This window comes from Centroberyx gerrardi, chromosome 10 (genome assembly GCF_048128805.1).
Source record: "Centroberyx gerrardi isolate f3 chromosome 10, fCenGer3.hap1.cur.20231027, whole genome shotgun sequence".
NCBI lineage: Eukaryota > Metazoa > Chordata > Actinopteri > Beryciformes > Berycidae > Centroberyx > Centroberyx gerrardi.
The window spans coordinates 634,502-651,043 of NC_136006.1; the positions used below are offsets into that span (position 1 = coordinate 634,502).

A 16,542-nucleotide genomic window follows, 5' to 3' on the forward strand; every position below is an offset into this window, starting at 1 on the left:
ATAACCTCATCCAAAAATTATCTTAATCATTACTTATGGCCCCTTGGTACTGTGTGACTCCTCGTTGGAGAGCTTAATCCTGTTACGTTCACACACAGTTCGGTTATTAAGGAGAGTGATGACTGGATTCTACAACCGGACTCATGGTGCATTCCGCTGGAAGTCGGAACTACCGACCTCCGATCTAAATGCGTTACAGTGCGTCTTCTCGGGAAAACATGGACGCAACAGCCTTTACTCATTAACGTTAACGGCAGCTATCTGACAGCTCTGTTAGCAGGCGAGTTCATACAGCAAAGACTTCCATCTACTAACGAAGCAGGTCAACTGAATTACGTTACAAATGGAAGCTACAAAGTTGTTACAATACGTGTTCATAACACAAAAACTACATATCAAGTAAAATCAAGTTTTATTAAGTACAGATTGATGCTGTGACGTCAGCTGTGTTTATGTCGGAGAACTCGGGCGGAGAAGATCTTGCCCGAATTTCCGACTGGGAACTCCGACTTGAACGACCGCTCTGTTGCACTTTTCCGTGTTGGAAGTCGTTTTTATTCGACTTCCGAGTGCAATGGAATGCAGCATTACTCCCTGAAAATTCAGGTATTGACAACCGAATTTGAGAACGGATTCGGTTCCGTGTAGTTACATGGCATAAGGCGCAACACTTGTTACGTTACGTAACATTATCACCGTTGTTTTGAAAGAGACGGAGGTAAGTGTTGTGAGACATTCTCACATTTTCTATCCAGTCTGTTTCCTCAACATTGGTTGTTCCTACCTGGTCTGCGGTCTTCGGTCCAAATGTCGCCGTTAAAACTATCAAGTCCATGCGGTGTAAAAAGAGAATCCGACGCCGCTATCAGTGGCGGTTTATTAAGATCTTATGGATAAATCGACACCTCTGGTTACTGGTGTAGCCGCCATATTGGTCTGAAGTAAACGTTACTATGGTTACAGACATTATTTACAGCCATCGCGAGATCGGATGAGTGGAGTGACTGTTACCCGTACATACACAGTCCTCTAGTTTTACTCCGCTCTGCTCCAGTGTGTACCAGAAATATGCAAATTCACTCTCATTCATAAATTCGGTTGTCACTACCGAAGTCTGGCAGTGTGTAGTAAAGTGTGTCTGCAGAGAGCATGCTGCCTTCTGCCTGGATTTTCTTATTTCTGAATGTTCAGGACATTTCTGGGCGTCGACCTTTTGGCAGCAGGTGTGTCCGGCTGCAACCAAAACCACTGCTGAATCGTTTTATATCTAAAAACCACCGTTCGAGCTCTGAAACAGAGCAACTGGTCAGAGCTAACGTTAGTGTGTCTCGTGAGCTGGCAGCTAGCTACCATTAGCGTAGCATCGTTGTAGTAGAAAAGCTGACAGCTCTAACTCGCACCTACCAACAGACCAGCTCCGCTTCGCTCTTCATCCCATCCTCTCCTTCAATACTCTCCAACGGATGAAAGCCAACAGATTCACTCTCGTTTTGGAACGAGCCTTGTCTGCTTGGCGTTTTACCTCGCTGTACTTTTTTACCTGTTTTTTTTTTTACCGGTTTTTAACGTTCTGGCAACAATCTGGTCAACTTTAAAAGTTGTGTGTAAAAGCCACAAGCAGCAAAATCCTCCTCAGTATGCCTTTAAGTAAACTATAAAAGAAGAAATCATTTAACATTAATTTGTAAATTAAAACAAGTAAAACATTTCATATTTTAGTTGCCTTTTTTGGGGGTCATCTACGTAGATTTGGAGCCTTGTTCATTTCATTTATCAATATTTACTCTTTTTATTTTTTATCAGTGGACTCTTTGTTGACCAGCATAGCTCTTGTGTTGTGGATATTGTTATCAATCTTGCTCAATATTTCCTGACAGAGCGTTCTAGCACCACCATCACCACTGTGGAGGAGCAAGAGGAAACCTACTACACTGGTCTCCAGTTACCACAGAAAACAAAAACACTTGAACTCAAGCCAGAGTCCAAACGTTACTCTAGCACTTTAGAGAAGAAAAAAGAAAAGCCAGTTTTCCTCAGCCAGCTGTCTCCAGCTGCTGTGAGTGACGGGGAGACTGCTAGGTTTACTGTCACAGTGTCTGGCCTCCCTAAACCCACTGTTCAATGGTTCCACAATGGACAGGTGATAAAAAGCTCCTCTGTGTACAAGCTGGTAGAGGAGAAGGAGGAGTATACGCTGATAATCACCCAGGTCACATCTGAGTACGAAGGGGAGTATTCTTGTACTGCCACCAACAGATTTGGGCAGACAACCTGCACTACATACCTCGAAGTGAAAAAGAAGGATATTAGCCAGGCAGAGAAATGGGTTGAGAAAATGTTTAAGGTCTCAGGTCAGCCTCCTACTTTCACAGTTCAGATCCAGCCTGTCAGATGCTCAGAGGGAGGAGAGGCCTCCTTTAAATATAAAGCCAGCGGTGATCCAATCCCTGATGTGAAGTGGTTCAAGGGGGCTTTCCAGATCCAGCCCAGTAGGAACTGTATCATAGTGGCCGGCCCAGATGGATCTGGCTTCATCAATATTAAGAGTGTCAAACAGGAAGACAGTGGCGTCTATACATGTAAGGCTTCCAACCAGTTTGGGGAGGCTTCTTGTAGTGCTGAACTGGTCGTGTTCAGGGAGTCTGTCTCTGTGTCCCGCCAGCAGGAACAGCACACAGTGGTTCAGAAGAAAGGCTATAAAGTGTCTGTGACAGAACAGGCTACAGAGTCCCGTTTGTACCAGGTCAGCCTCCCCGGTCAGGACAGAACCAGATCCGATCAGATGGTTTACACCATCGGCACTGAAGACAGGCAGATTATTCCCAGTGAGCAGGTGGGCTCCCTTAGAGAGCTAGATATCTCAGCTGCCACTCTTCATAGAGAGCAGCTCACCCACCAGGCTGCAGTGCTGCAGTCTCATGAGATAGAGGAGAGGGTTTCTGTGGCTCCCACCCATCCACCTCAGGTTTCAGCTGTTCCTATGAAACAGCTTCACATGGCAGCTTTTATATCTTCTGTCCAGGAGAGTCAGGACCTCACAGAGCAGCACTGTGATCGTATTCAGAGTCCTGAGGTCATCGAGCTCCAGGCTGCTAGGGAAAAGAGGTCAAAGGTGATGTCAGCCGTAGCTGAGGAGCTCACCACTCTTTCTACTGTGAGCACAGAGCCTCTGGCCGACAGGAGGTCAGCTACAGTCCGGCCCACCTCAGAACCTAAACATCTAGTCAGTGGCCATCAAGTTGAGTCCCAACTATCCATCCTGAAAGAACAGTCTCATGATATCCCCAAACCACAGGAGGAGAGGAGTTATAAGGTTAAAGAAGGTGTTAAGATTTTATACTCAGCCCAGTCAGCAGAGAAGCGGGTGCTGGCCGAGGGCCACACAGCAGAACTACACACCGCAGATTCTGCTGTCAAATCTTCAGTAAGCAAAGAGCGACCCAGACCCATCTTGGCCTCGGTCAGTGAGTCCAAACACACTTTATCCAAGGAGACTAAGTTCTCCATGCAGAGGCCTGATGAGGAGACGGCTCAGCTCTGTAAGGATAAAGTCATGAAGGCAGCTCTGACAGCTGAGGAGAAGCAGACACTGCAGGCTGAACACACTCAGCAGCTACCCAGTCTGGACAGCGCCATGTCCATTCAGTCACAGGTAGAGGGAGAACAGTTGTTACACCTACAGGTGATCACAGACCAGGACCTCTTACCGTCTGAGGAGAGGTTCACCTGTGAGAAGCCGGCCTCAGAGCAGGCAGGAGCCAGGAAAAGCCCTACTCTGTTACACACTGTCAGCCAGGATGAGCAGAGGACCATGGTGTGTGAGGACACATCAGAGTTTGAGGCTAAGGCCAGTACTATGACCATCCAGCCCCAGAGAGAGGCCCACACACCGCTCCACCTCCAGTCAACCCAGCCTGTGGAGGCGTTACCCAAAGAGGGTATTCTTGTTATTGAGAAGCCTGACCAGCAGGTGGCAGCACAGAAACAGGAGAAGGCCAGGCAGCATGCAGCCACCTCAGAGGAGAGAAGGGAGCTCACAGCAGATTATCACAAAGAGCTGGATGTTTCTGTGACAGGAGTTCAGTCTCAGCTCAGAACAGAGCCCAGGCCTCAGAGCGTCCTCCAGCTCTCCTCCCAGCCCATGCAGCTCCCAAAGGAGACGCCTTTCACCAGCGACGTCAAGCAGCAGCGAGCTTTAGTGCAGAAGGAGGAGCGCTGGAATGTGATGCATGTCACCAGTGTAGCAGATAGCCAGACCTTAGAGGAGGGCCATACTGAGAGTCTGACAGCTGTGGATAAATTCACCTGTCAGACGGCCGTGGAGCCAAAAGTTCCCACTGAGCCGGTCCAGATTGAGGAGAAGGAGATCTCCACAGAGAGCAGTGTGCTTCTGGAGGCAGCAGAGCAGGACTTTGCTGTTCAGATCCAGGAGGGCCAGTCGGTCCGACAGTCCATAGTGATGGATGAGAAGCGGGTGCTGACAGGTGAGCTCTCTCAGGAGATCACCAAGTCAGAGTCCACTAAAGTCAGAGTCACCACACAGCCGAAACTGTCTCTTATGGCATCAGAATCTAAAGACAGTACCGCTCTTCCTAAAGAGATGACGTTTGTGATTCAGATCCCCAAACCATCCAGTCTGAACATAAGACGTCAGCTCAGAGACGCTCTTCAGTCTGCTGTGGCCCAGGACCAGCCGCTGCTACTGGCCGACGTTGTAGGGAGGTTAGAGGCCTCGGAGGTCCAGGAGGTCAAAGTTCAGAAAGAGCCCAAACGTTCCATGTTCACCTACCTTATCACAACAGCAGGCACCCCAATGGAAATCACATTGGCTTTTGAGGGTGAGTACCCTCAGACAGCTGACCTCAGGACTGAACTCCAGGCAGCTTTCCATTCCATAGTTTACCAGGAGGCTCATGTACTGACTTCTGAACAGCCTGGCACCATGCAGCTAGACAAACCTCAGAGAGTGCAGGTTTCCTCGGCCCGCTCCAAAGAGATGATGTCGTCTGTGGTGGAGACTGTGAGAGTAGCAGAGAGCGCAGTGGATTTCACTCCTATTAAGTCTCAGGCTGCTGCGCTCAAGACCGAGTCTAAAATGGCTGTTGAGTCTATCACAGCTGAGCAGCAGGTTGTGGTGCAGGAATCCAAGGCAGCGCAGATCAAACAGTCAGTCTCCTCCCAGAAGGTTAAAATCTCCACCGAGGCCCATGTGGAGTTTGAGCAGTCGGTGCAGGTGTCCAGGCAGGAGGTGAGGTCAGTGACTGTGAAAAGCCGTGAGAGAGATGTGGGAGCTGCTGCTATCACCACCGCCCTCCCCCCCGCCTCCATCCCCACTGAGCAGTCTGTGGACGTTAGCATCCAGAAAGAGCACAGGGAGGAGATTTTCAAACAGGAGATCACAGTGTCCAGACCTGAACAGAGAGAATACCCTGTCATAGTCTCCTCCCTGGAGGATTTATCCATTGAAGAAGATAGTAAAGTAACATTTAGTGCCACCATAAAGTATGTCACAAAGGTGAACTGGTTTTTCAATGGACGATTGGTGAAATCTGGCAAAGAGTTCAAGTGTTCCAAAGACCATGACACATACACACTAGTTATCAACAAAGTTGTCAAGGAGAAGCATCAAGGAGAATATATCTGTGAGGCTGAGAATGAAGCCGGCAAGACCACAACAACTTCAAGACTCACTGTGGTGTCAAGAGGTTTGATAACAGGCCAAACAAATTATCATTCATTCATTCATTCATTTTCTCAGAATACAACTAATCATTCACTTAAAATGGTCTATTCAGGATCTCTGTCCTCACTTTAAATATTTCATTTTTCACTCCGGTCTGTATTAATGTCATAGCTCAGCATGAGCTCCCTAGCAGGTCACTGTATGGTACTAACTCACTGTGTAAACATCATTCTTGCCTGTTCCACATCATCGTATGATCAACATCGGCCTTTAGACCAGAACCATTATAGCCAAGCAAGGTGCTTAGAGATCTCTAGGAGATAAGCATCTAGCTAATATGGCTGTCATGATACTGGCCTACAGGCTTCCTTTCATGGTCTTTTCATGGTCACTTTGGCATGTTTATGAAGACGTGCTTCTGTTTCTCACCCATGAAATTTCACACTCTTTTGGGTCCATCCTCTCCACTTGGTCTCTGTGTTCTCTCTCTGCATGCTTCCAGGGCTTCAACTTGACATAGTTTCATCTTTCACAAACTCTGTCTCCCGACTTTAGCCTGAACCCTCGCCCCATGATAATCTTGTAAATGATGGATAGCATCTTTCTGTAGGCATCTCTTTGTGAAACATGGGGCTTGTGTTCTTGCTATATTTCTTTTAACTTTCCTCCACAGTCACTCTTCCTGAAATCTCCCACCATTGTTGTACATCCCATCATTCCTGTTCCTGATCCATACATCTATTACAACTTGTTAAAGTATTTCATTTATGCCATTTCTAACTTTACCTTTTCCTTCCTCTGTGTGTGCCTCAGTGCCACCTGTCTTTAGGCAAAAAATCACGCCTCTGGAGATTAACGTTGGCGGCCATGCCAAGTTTGAATGCGAGATTGAAGATGCTCCAAATGTGACCTTCAAATGGTACAGGTCTGGCATTGAGATCAGACAGAGTGAGAAGTACAGGATCCTCAGTCGCCAGACCAGTTCCTCTCTGGAGCTCCAGAGTCCAGTCAAGGCCGACAGTGCTGACTACACCTGCAAGGCCTCCAACCAGCACGGTGCCGACAGCTGCTCCGCCTCTCTCATTGTGACTGGTAAGAGCCCAATGGGACATTTTAAATCATTGTTATATATATGCGTGTGTGTGTGTGTGTGAATCATTATGGTATATGATACACTGGAATCTGGTATCATGTTGGGTAAGATATAATGATGTTAAGGATTTTCTCAAGTTTAAGTTGAGATTGCACAGGTTTGTTTAACCTTGGTGTTGGTGTATTTTCCACATTTTTAAATTTTGTTCTGTTGTTTTTTATGTTCTACCTGCTCTCCTTAGAAATGTACCCACCGGTATTTGTATCAAAACCAGACCCAATGACCTTATATGTGGGCAAACAGGCTCTGTTCCAGTGCTCACTCACTGGCTCTTCGCCCATGGAAGTTGTCTGGCACAAGGACAACATAGCCATCTCTTCGGAGGGGAACTATGTCATGAAATGTGAAAAGAACAAGTACTCCCTTCAAATTAAAAGTCTTGAGCGGACTGACCAGGGGGTGTACCTATGTAAGGCCTCCAACAGTGTTGGCACTGCTACCTTTACCACAGAGCTGAGGGTTATCAACAAGCCCAGCTTTGTTAAGAGCATAGAGCCAGTGTCAGCAGCTGTTAATGATCCACTGCGCCTGGAGTGCCAGGTGGATGAGGACACTGGTGTGGCTGTCACCTGGACCAGGGACGGCAAAAAAGTCCACCAGACCATGGAGTGTAAAATGTCCTTTGAGGACAAGGTGGCTGTTCTTGAGATACCCAAGTCCAAACTGAAGGACTCTGGGAAATATGTGTGCACAGCCACAAATGAGGCTGGGAGCTCATCCTGTGAGGCTCTGGTCACAGTGCAAGGTAAGATCTTAAAGTTGATCTTCCCTGTAGTTTAACTGAACAGACATGTCTTGTTCTCTTCAAATGAGCTGGTGGATTATTGCTGACAACTATACACTACTATTCAGCCATCTGTGAGCTGATGCTAACGCAATGCATTGCTGTCTTCTTGTCTTTCCTGTTGCATTTTTTTCTTGTACCTTTTCTCTTGGTTATAAATATTTTTTTTTTCTCTTTTTAAAATGGTAAAAACAACCTTGTTGTTTTCCAACTCAACACTCCTTGCAGAACCCCCTACCTTTGTCAAGAAAATGGAGCCAAAGATTACTTGGAAACAGGGCATAGCTGCACGCTTACAGTGCACCATCAAAGGATCTCCTGAACTCCGAGTCCACTGGTTCTGGAATGAGAGAGAGCTTAGTGATGGAGAGAAACATAAAATCTCATTCAAGAGTGGGATTGCCACTTTGGAGATAGTGAATCTTCTTGTCACAGACAGTGGGAGTTACACTTGCGAAGTGTCAAATGATGCCGGCAGTGAGAGCTGCAACACCCAGATAGCTGTTAAAGGTTTGTCACTGTCTCGCCTTTACTTCACAGGCTCTGTTCAATAAGAGTGATTACTGAAAACCTCCAGGTATTAACTGTATATACATCATTCCCCTTTTTACTCCCAGAGCCCCCATCCATTAGAAAAGAGCTGCAGACAGTAGAGGCTGTGAAGGGAGCAGCAGCTCAGCTGGAGTGTGAGATCACAGGAACAGCTCCTTTTGAAATCACCTGGTTAAAAAATAAGAAAGCCATCACCGGTGATAAGAGATATAAAATAGTCTCCCAAGACTCCCTGTCCAGGCTGGAGATCCAGTCCTTTGAAAGCGCAGACATTGGAGATTATCAGTGCGTTATATCCAACGATGTGGGTAAAGTCACCACTAAGGCACTAGCTAAGCTGAAAGGTTAGTAAGCTTGAGCCTGATAAAACAGCTTTATTCAGATTGAGGTTTAATCATGTTCTTCATACTCAGTTGTTTATTAATCATGTGTTTTGTAGAGCCACCATCTTTCTCAAAAAGGATCGAGAGTGCTACAGCAGTGTTGGGCAATACAGTGAAACTACAGGGAACCATAAAAGGCTCAGCTCCCATCACTGTTAAATGGATGAAAGACTCTGAGATACTTAGAGATGGTGATCCAAATATCAAGATGGTGTTTGAGAACAACACTGCTAGCCTTTCAATATCAACAGTAGCCATCAGCCATGGTGGCAAATATTCATGCCAAGCAGAGAATGAGGCTGGGCAACAGAAATGTGAAGCCACTTTGACTGTGCAAGGTCAGCTGACAACTTTGGTTGAGATATTTGTGTAGAAATAGCTCTTACTTGTATATATTCTTATGTCTAGTCTCTTGAAGTCTTTATAGCTAACAGATCTGTCTTATCTCAGAACCTGCCAGAATCGTAGAACCTGCAGAGTCCATCAGTGTGACTGCAGGAGACTCAGCCACATTGGAGTGCACAATTGCTGGAAGCCCAGACCTCAAAGTGAAATGGTTTAAAGATGGGAAGGAGATGACGAGTGGCCGTAAATATAAAATGACTCTGAAGGAGAATACTGCCATCTTAAAGATTCTTACAGCAGAAAAAGGAGACACTTCTGAATACAAGATGGAGGTGTCCAATAAAGTTGGAAAGGACCAGTGCACATGCTCAGTTACTGTCTTAGGTTAGCTTCTTGTTTCTGCTTCTCCTAACATTTGATACTGTATTTTGCAGTTTTACAAATTAATAAAAATATAAAAGTATATAAGAGTTGGATACCGTAATAGTTTCTAAATGTACAAATTAATTCAGCTTTTTTCTGTGTAGCAGTAGATGTTTGCCTCCATGTTTTCACCTACCAAAATAGTGCTACAAAATAAAACAATATAATCTCTTGCTACAATAAGTATCTATGAAATTGAGTTAATGAATGAGATGTTTTCTCTTCAACAACCAGATCGGATAATGCCTCCAACTTTCACCAAGTCCCTGAAAAGAGTTGATGGTAACATTGGTAATGATGTCTCCATGGACTGTAAGGTGTCTGGGTCCCAACCCATGACCATAGCTTGGTTCAAAGATGACCAGGAGATCCATTCTGGAGCCAAGTTCCAGCCTGAATTCAAAGATAGCTCTGCTACGCTGAGAATAATTCAGTTGGAGAAGGCCGACTCTGGAGTTTATAAGTGCAGAGCCACCAATTCTGCTGGCTTTAAAGAAACCAGTGGAACGCTCTATGTCAAAGGTTATGAATATTTCTGTCTTACTGAATACTTATGTTCCCTTCCATTTGTTGAATACGATCCTCGAATGAATTTCTGATAACATGACTTGTGAATCTTGTCTTGCTAACGGCTTCCAGAGCCCCCAGTGTTCACAGTGAAACCACACAACCAGGATGTTATACCAGGAACCACTGTTTCCTTCAAATCAGCCTTCACTGGAACAGCTCCTTTGGCTGTTAAGTGGTTCAGAGAGGAAAAAGAGATTTCTACTGGAGGCACATGTTTCATAAAGAAAGATGCCTCTTCAAGCTCCTTGGAGCTTCACTCAGTGAAACCCACTGACTCTGCGAAATACACATGCCAAGTATCCAATGATGCTGGGAAGGTGGACTGCACTGCAGTCCTCTTTGTCAAAGGTGCCGTCTTCAATAACATTTGCAGCTGCATGCTCAGAAATGTCTGTTGTTTTTCGTCTTGAATGATCAAATACGATGAAAATGTCTTGACGTTCTTGACTGACATCTGTGTGTGCTAACTGTCTTATGTGTCTCATGATGAATGTTAACCTCTTCTCTCAGAACCTCCTGTGTTTGTGACAAAACTTGAGGCAACCAAGCTAGTCACCAGCAGCGACTCTGCCAGGCTGGAGTGCAAGGCCCGAGGCAGTCCTGTCATCGCTTTTAAGTGGTTCAAGAACGAGATTGAGATCAGCTCCAGTCACAAATACATAATGAGCTTGACGGACCTTGTGGCTTCTCTGGAGATAGTGAACTGTACAGTAGAGGATAGTGGAGATTATGTCTGTGTGGCATCCAGTGAGGCTGGTAGTGACAGCTGCAGCAGCACAGTGACAGTCAAAGGTTGGTTCAGTTTAGCTTTAACTTTCCATTAAAACAATGTGGTATTTTTATGTCAGTATAGAATGGTCTAATGCGCTAATACCGCTGCCATCTTCTTTTAGAGCCACCAATGTTTGTGCGTAGCTTGGAGCCCAAAGACGTGGTGAAAGGTTCTGAGATGATGCTGGAGGGCCAAGTCTCTGGCTCTGCTCCGTTCACCGTATCATTTTATAAAAACACAAAGCTGGTTAGGAACGATAAGAGAAACAGGATCACAGTGAAAGACAACCTGGTAGCCCTGCAGGTGCTGGCAGTAGAGGCAGGTGACACCGGCACCTACCAGTGTACTGTTGAGAACGAAGTGGGCAAGGCTGCCTGTGACTGTCAAGTAACGCTCAAAGGTTGGTTTAGAAACTATGTCCACTCTTCCTTAACTATTGCCATTCATAGATTTATTTAGTAGAGACTCTGATAACGCATTTATGATTTTTTGCTTGTAGAACCGCCATCATTTGTGCGAAAGCTGGAGAACCTTAGTTCCCTGGTGGGCAGTGAGGTTTCTCTGCAGTGTTCTCTGAAGGGCTCAGAGCCCATGACTGTGTCCTGGCTGAAAGACGACCACGAGCTCAAAGAGGCTGAAAACATTCAGATTACACATGAGAACAGGACGGCTCTGCTGCATATTACCAACATACAGGGCAAACATGGCGGCAAATACACCTGCCAGGCTCAGAATCAGGCCGGGAGCCAGAAGTGCTCTGCTGTGTTGACAGTCAAAGGTTGGTTGCGATGTTGGAGATCACTCTGCTAATAGCAGTCTTTCTAAGCCATTCTTAGTCTATTAGTGATTTTAGTTCTTAGTCTGTCACCTTTTCCTAGTATATCATGTTTGAGATTCTTTGCTGATTGTTTTGTTTGATATCTCAGAGCCGGCTAAGATCACAGAGGAAGCCAAATCTATCAGTGTGACTCAGGGGGATCCAGCCACACTAGAGGCCAGGTTCTCAGGCACCAAACCCCTGAAGGCCACGTGGCTGAAGGATGGCAAGGAGCTGAGCTCAGGCCAGAGATATAAAGTACAGAGCACAGACACCAGCTCTATACTGAAGATTATTAAAACAGAGAAAAGTGATAGTGGTGAATACACCTTTGAGCTTTCAAATGATGTTGGCCACAGCTCTTGTGAGGCTACTCTCACTATTCTAGGTCAGTTCATAATTTGTACTGTTGAACTTAAAATCTATATTTATTTCTTTAGATTTCATATTATGACTTTGAATAGTACCCTCACTACCTTTATTTCTATATGTCTATGCTAGATCAAATACTTCCACCATCTTTTACAAGAAAACTGAAGCAGAAGGAAGGTATCAAAGGATCATTTGCTCATCTGGACTGTCTTGTATCTGGCTCCCTGCCTATAACAATACAGTGGTACAAAGATGAGAAAGAGGTCGAGACTGATGAGAAACACAAATGCACATTCTTTGAAAATGTGGCTTTCCTGGAAATCTCTCGTCTTGATAGTAAAGACAGTGGCAGCTATACCTGCATAGCTAAAAACAAGGCTGGCACTGTCCAGTGTTCTGGAGGCTTGTTTGTCAAAGGTTAGAATCATTTTCTTTCCTCAATATTTTTGAGTAGTTGCATATGTCTGAGACTACACAAGCATTGCCCGATATTTTGATAAGAAACAGCAGTCACAACCATTGTCATTTCTTCTTACAGAACCACCATGTGTTCTCGAAAAGTCTGAATCAATGAATGTTTTGCCTGGATCAAAGGTCCAGTTTAATGTCCTTGTCTCTGGCACACCACCATTGACCATTAAATGGTTTAAAAACAACAAGGAGATTTTATCCAGCTCTGACTGCAATGTGATCAAAGACAGCACCTCTAGTTCACTGGAGCTCTTCTTTGCCAAAACCTCAGATTCTGGAGATTATATCTGTGAAATACAGAATGATGTTGGCTCCACTTCATGCCAGGCGGCACTTTTCGTCAAAGGTTATTATCTGTCTTTATGTCTACCTATCAACCTCATAGTGACCAAATTTGCCCCCCAATCACCTATCTGATGGTTATACCTATCGTTTTGTTCCATAGAGCCTCCTAAGTTCACTCGGACCCCCGACCGTGTGTCTGTGGTTCGTCCTGGTCAGAGTAAAGTGTTTGAGTGCCAGGTGACTGGGACTCCTGAGATAGACATCTACTGGTTCAGAGAAGGTTCTGAAATCAGCCCCAGTGAGAGATACAAGATGGCCTTCGTTAACTCTGTGGCCACTCTGGAGGTCAGCGGGGCTGAAACCAAAGACAGTGGGCTTTACTACTGTGAGGCTCGTAATGAGGCTGGTAGTGAGAGCTGCAGCATGGAACTCAAAGTCAAAGGTTAGTTGTGTCAGAAGGTGCGGAACTGGTTAAATAAGAACTTTTAAAATATCTAATTGGAAACAGTGTTTTCCCTACCACTGAAAAGGCAGGATGGGTCACCTGTCCTAGAGTATCCCCTATAATACTTAAAAGAATTGACACTAGAGTTTTCGTGTCACATGACGTGTGTCTCTGAGGCTTTTCCACACCTGCAAGAAACATTCCTGGGGGAAACACTGCTTTCAAACATAGAAAATGCAGTAATTCAATGGTTCCCAACTGCAGTCCTCAGGACCCCGGGCTCTGCTGCTTTTCATTCTAGCCGTCGAGCTGATTATCAAATCCAATAATGTCAAGTCAATACTTGAGACCTTGGGAGGGAAAGTTCTTCTCAAGTCGTCTTGGAGAGAACGATCTTCTCATGAAAGAGAACATAGAAGCTTTCTGACAGTTTGAGATGGACTCACAGTGCTTAATTTTCCCACCTGTTTCAACTTGCTCTGTACTGTAGACTACAGCACTGCTCGGACGTGATGCATCGTTCTCGCAATGTATCTTGGGGTTTTCAATTCGTTCTCTGGGGTCAAATCTCCATCCGATGCTTCCTCGACTGGCAAGTAAACTTCTGGGATCGTTATCTGTCCTCTCGTTTTTTCGTTCTTTTGTTTTGGAATTGTGCTTCAGCGGTTAGATATTACATAAAACACATCATGGAGGACACAAGAACGCACAAGAACACAGATTGATAAAGAGCCACAGACTGATTTAGACCTGGGACACCAGTTCTATTAACTAACTGGTAGGATAGAAAACTGTAAAGTAGCTCTCTGGGTCCCAAGGACTGGAGTTGGGAACCACTGCAGTAGTTGTTGATATAGCTGATGTCTATAGTATAAAATGCATAGAACCAAGTTCAGACTTGAGGAAATTTGGATGATCTGTTTTCTCTCATCCCAGAGCCACCATCATTTGTTAGACAGCTGGCCCCGGCTGATGTTGTCAAGGGCTCCAGTGCCTGTTTTGAGTGTCAGGTCACTGGAACAGCTCCGTTTGAGATAACATGGCACAAAGACATGAAGGAGATCAAACCCAGTGCGAAGCACAGCTTCTCCCAGGTCAATGGCACCGTGAGTCTAGAGGTGCAGAAATGTGATGCTGTAGATGTGGGTGAATACCAGTGTACAGTCGCTAACGAGGTGGGAAGCTGTACTTGTAAAACTACGCTAAACATCAAAGGTTAGTTTCATTGAATTAGAAATCTAAATTGATTATCAATATTTTTTCATGTTTTTATCACTTGAGGCAACAACTGACCACAGACATTAATATTTCATTGGTTTACTAATAGAACCGCCAACATTTACCAAGAGGATTGAGAATGCGGCCACTGTTCTGGGCAAAATGGCAGAGTTTCAGTGCATTGTGAAGGGTTCTCCCACTCTCTCTGTACAATGGCAAAAAGATGAGAACTGGATCTTGGAGGATCCAAAGATCGAGAGAACATTTGAGAGCAACGTGGCCACTCTCAGGATTCCTGCCTGTGAGGCGGGTCACAGCGGGAAATACACCTGCCAGGTCGTAAATGAGGCAGGACAGGACAAGTGCTTTGCCACCCTCATGGTGCAAGGTATATATTTGCTTGACTTATCATTGATAAATATCAAATCTTTGCTTTAGTTAGCATTAAGTCAGTGTATATCCATGCTTTTTGATCAGTCCTATATTGGATGCGAGTATCTGAGTAGCAACTTCATGACACTTTGTTTTGCATTGTAGAGCCCCCTCAGATCACAGAGAAACCTGAGGTGATAAAGGTGACAGTTGGAGACCCAGTCAGTCTGGACTGTAAAGTAACTGGTTCTCCTGAGCTCAAAGTGAAATGGATGAAAGGTGGCAAGGAGCTGCAGTCCATCAGGCAGCACAAGCTTAGCTTTGAGAACAACATCAGCAGCCTAAAGATTCAGTCCGCTCAGAGAGAGGATGAAGGAGAATATGTCTTTGAGGTGGTGAACCACATCAGTAGCTGCACCTGCAAAGTCAAAGTGATCGTATTAGGTTGGTGGTAAAACAAAATATATATATATTCCTATGGTCCATAGAGATATGTTGAATATCCATCTAATCATTTTGTTATTGTTCTTCTGGTAACAGAACAAGTAATTCCCCCAAGCTTCATGAAACCCTTGTCGGAAATGCAGGAGATATTGGGCGCCTTTGTTCAAATCTGTTGCAAAATATCTGGGTCCCTCCCCATCTCTGTGGAATGGCAGAAAGATGGGAGTAAAATCTCTAGCGGTATAAAACACAAGCTCATTCAGCAGGACAACGCTGTGTCCATAGAAATCGAACAGCTAGAGAGATCTGATGCAGGCTCCTACTCTTGCAAACTGACCAACAAAGCAGGAAGTTGTGAATGCAGCGGATCCCTCAGGGTCAAAGGTTAGAGAATGCTCCAAATTCATTGGTCATATAATCCTATAGCAGAGGCGGTGGTGAAGGTGAGTACCTCTTTAACCTGGTCCATCTTGTTCTCTTCAGAGCCTCCCAGTTTTGTGGTGCTGCCTGAGTCCCAGGCCGCTCTGCCCAACACCACCGTACGCTTCAAAGGCACATTTAAAGGAACGGCTCCCTTCACAGTCAAATGGTTCAAGGATGACACTGAGCTCATGACTGGGCCCGCGTGTTTCACAGGACTGGAGGGACTGTCTTGCTTCTTAGAGCTCTACTCAGTGGGCGTTGCCCAGAGTGGAGTTTACTCTTGCCAAGTCAGCAATGAGGCTGGCTCTGTACGCTGCAGTGCAGACTTAACCGTCAAAGGTTGGATTTATATCTTTTAAATCAATTCTTGCTTGGCTGCCTTCATCTCACATCTGCATCACTGGCAAGAAACAGTGACTTTGTTGTGAAATTGGGTGTTCAGTGTTCCCAGCTTTGCAACACTTCCCTCTTTTTCACTGCAGCTTCATCATTTCTTAAAGCTCTTTCACTGCTACAGCTTCTCATCGCGAACTGTTTGCCTTTGTTTGTGTTGCACCTGCTTCTCCACGACCATTCTGCCTGTGCTGCTAACACATTACTGTCAGCTCATCTCCTCAGCTCATCTCTTCAGCTTACCTTCTGTCTCTAATAACCATTTGTTAAATGTCCCACATACTTCTAGTAGTTAACGTGTTTATATTTTGGCTTTCCAGAACCACCTGAGTTTGTGCTGAAACTCCCTGCCACTAAGTTTGTGAAAAAGGGTGAGCCACTCCGCCTGGAGTGCAAAGTCAATGGCACAGCTCCTCTGAAAATGACCTGGTACAAACACGACACTAAGGTCATGGATGGGGGCAACTACAGGACATCATTTGTTGACTCCGTAGCAGTCCTGGAACTGCTCACCACCAGCTTTGATGATGATGGAGTTTACACCTGCGAAGCTCAGAATGATGCTGGCAGTGTCAGCTGCAGCACCACGCTTACCGTTAAAGGTCAGCCTTTAGTGACTGCATAGTCATCATGATCT

At 45.3% G+C, this 16,542-nt stretch overlaps 1 protein-coding gene across 1 annotated transcript in view; it reads left to right on the forward strand.

The window, feature by feature from the left end:
* ttn.2 (titin, tandem duplicate 2) overlaps positions 1–16,542 on the forward strand; it is a 234,276-nt gene that overhangs the window by 43,520 nt on the left and 174,214 nt on the right. Inside the window, exons 44-65 of the mRNA XM_078286142.1 lie at positions 1,910–5,705; positions 6,497–6,775; positions 7,018–7,581; positions 7,849–8,130; positions 8,238–8,516; positions 8,612–8,893; positions 9,006–9,284; positions 9,558–9,845; positions 9,963–10,241; positions 10,404–10,685; positions 10,787–11,065; positions 11,165–11,443; positions 11,592–11,870; positions 11,984–12,271; positions 12,393–12,671; positions 12,771–13,052; positions 13,992–14,270; positions 14,383–14,661; positions 14,811–15,089; positions 15,186–15,473; positions 15,573–15,851; positions 16,226–16,507. Of these exons, the coding sequence (XP_078142268.1) occupies positions 1,910–5,705; positions 6,497–6,775; positions 7,018–7,581; positions 7,849–8,130; positions 8,238–8,516; positions 8,612–8,893; positions 9,006–9,284; positions 9,558–9,845; positions 9,963–10,241; positions 10,404–10,685; positions 10,787–11,065; positions 11,165–11,443; positions 11,592–11,870; positions 11,984–12,271; positions 12,393–12,671; positions 12,771–13,052; positions 13,992–14,270; positions 14,383–14,661; positions 14,811–15,089; positions 15,186–15,473; positions 15,573–15,851; positions 16,226–16,507 (9,982 nt within the window). The remainder of the gene's footprint in view (positions 1–1,909; positions 5,706–6,496; positions 6,776–7,017; positions 7,582–7,848; positions 8,131–8,237; positions 8,517–8,611; positions 8,894–9,005; positions 9,285–9,557; positions 9,846–9,962; positions 10,242–10,403; positions 10,686–10,786; positions 11,066–11,164; positions 11,444–11,591; positions 11,871–11,983; positions 12,272–12,392; positions 12,672–12,770; positions 13,053–13,991; positions 14,271–14,382; positions 14,662–14,810; positions 15,090–15,185; positions 15,474–15,572; positions 15,852–16,225; positions 16,508–16,542) is intronic.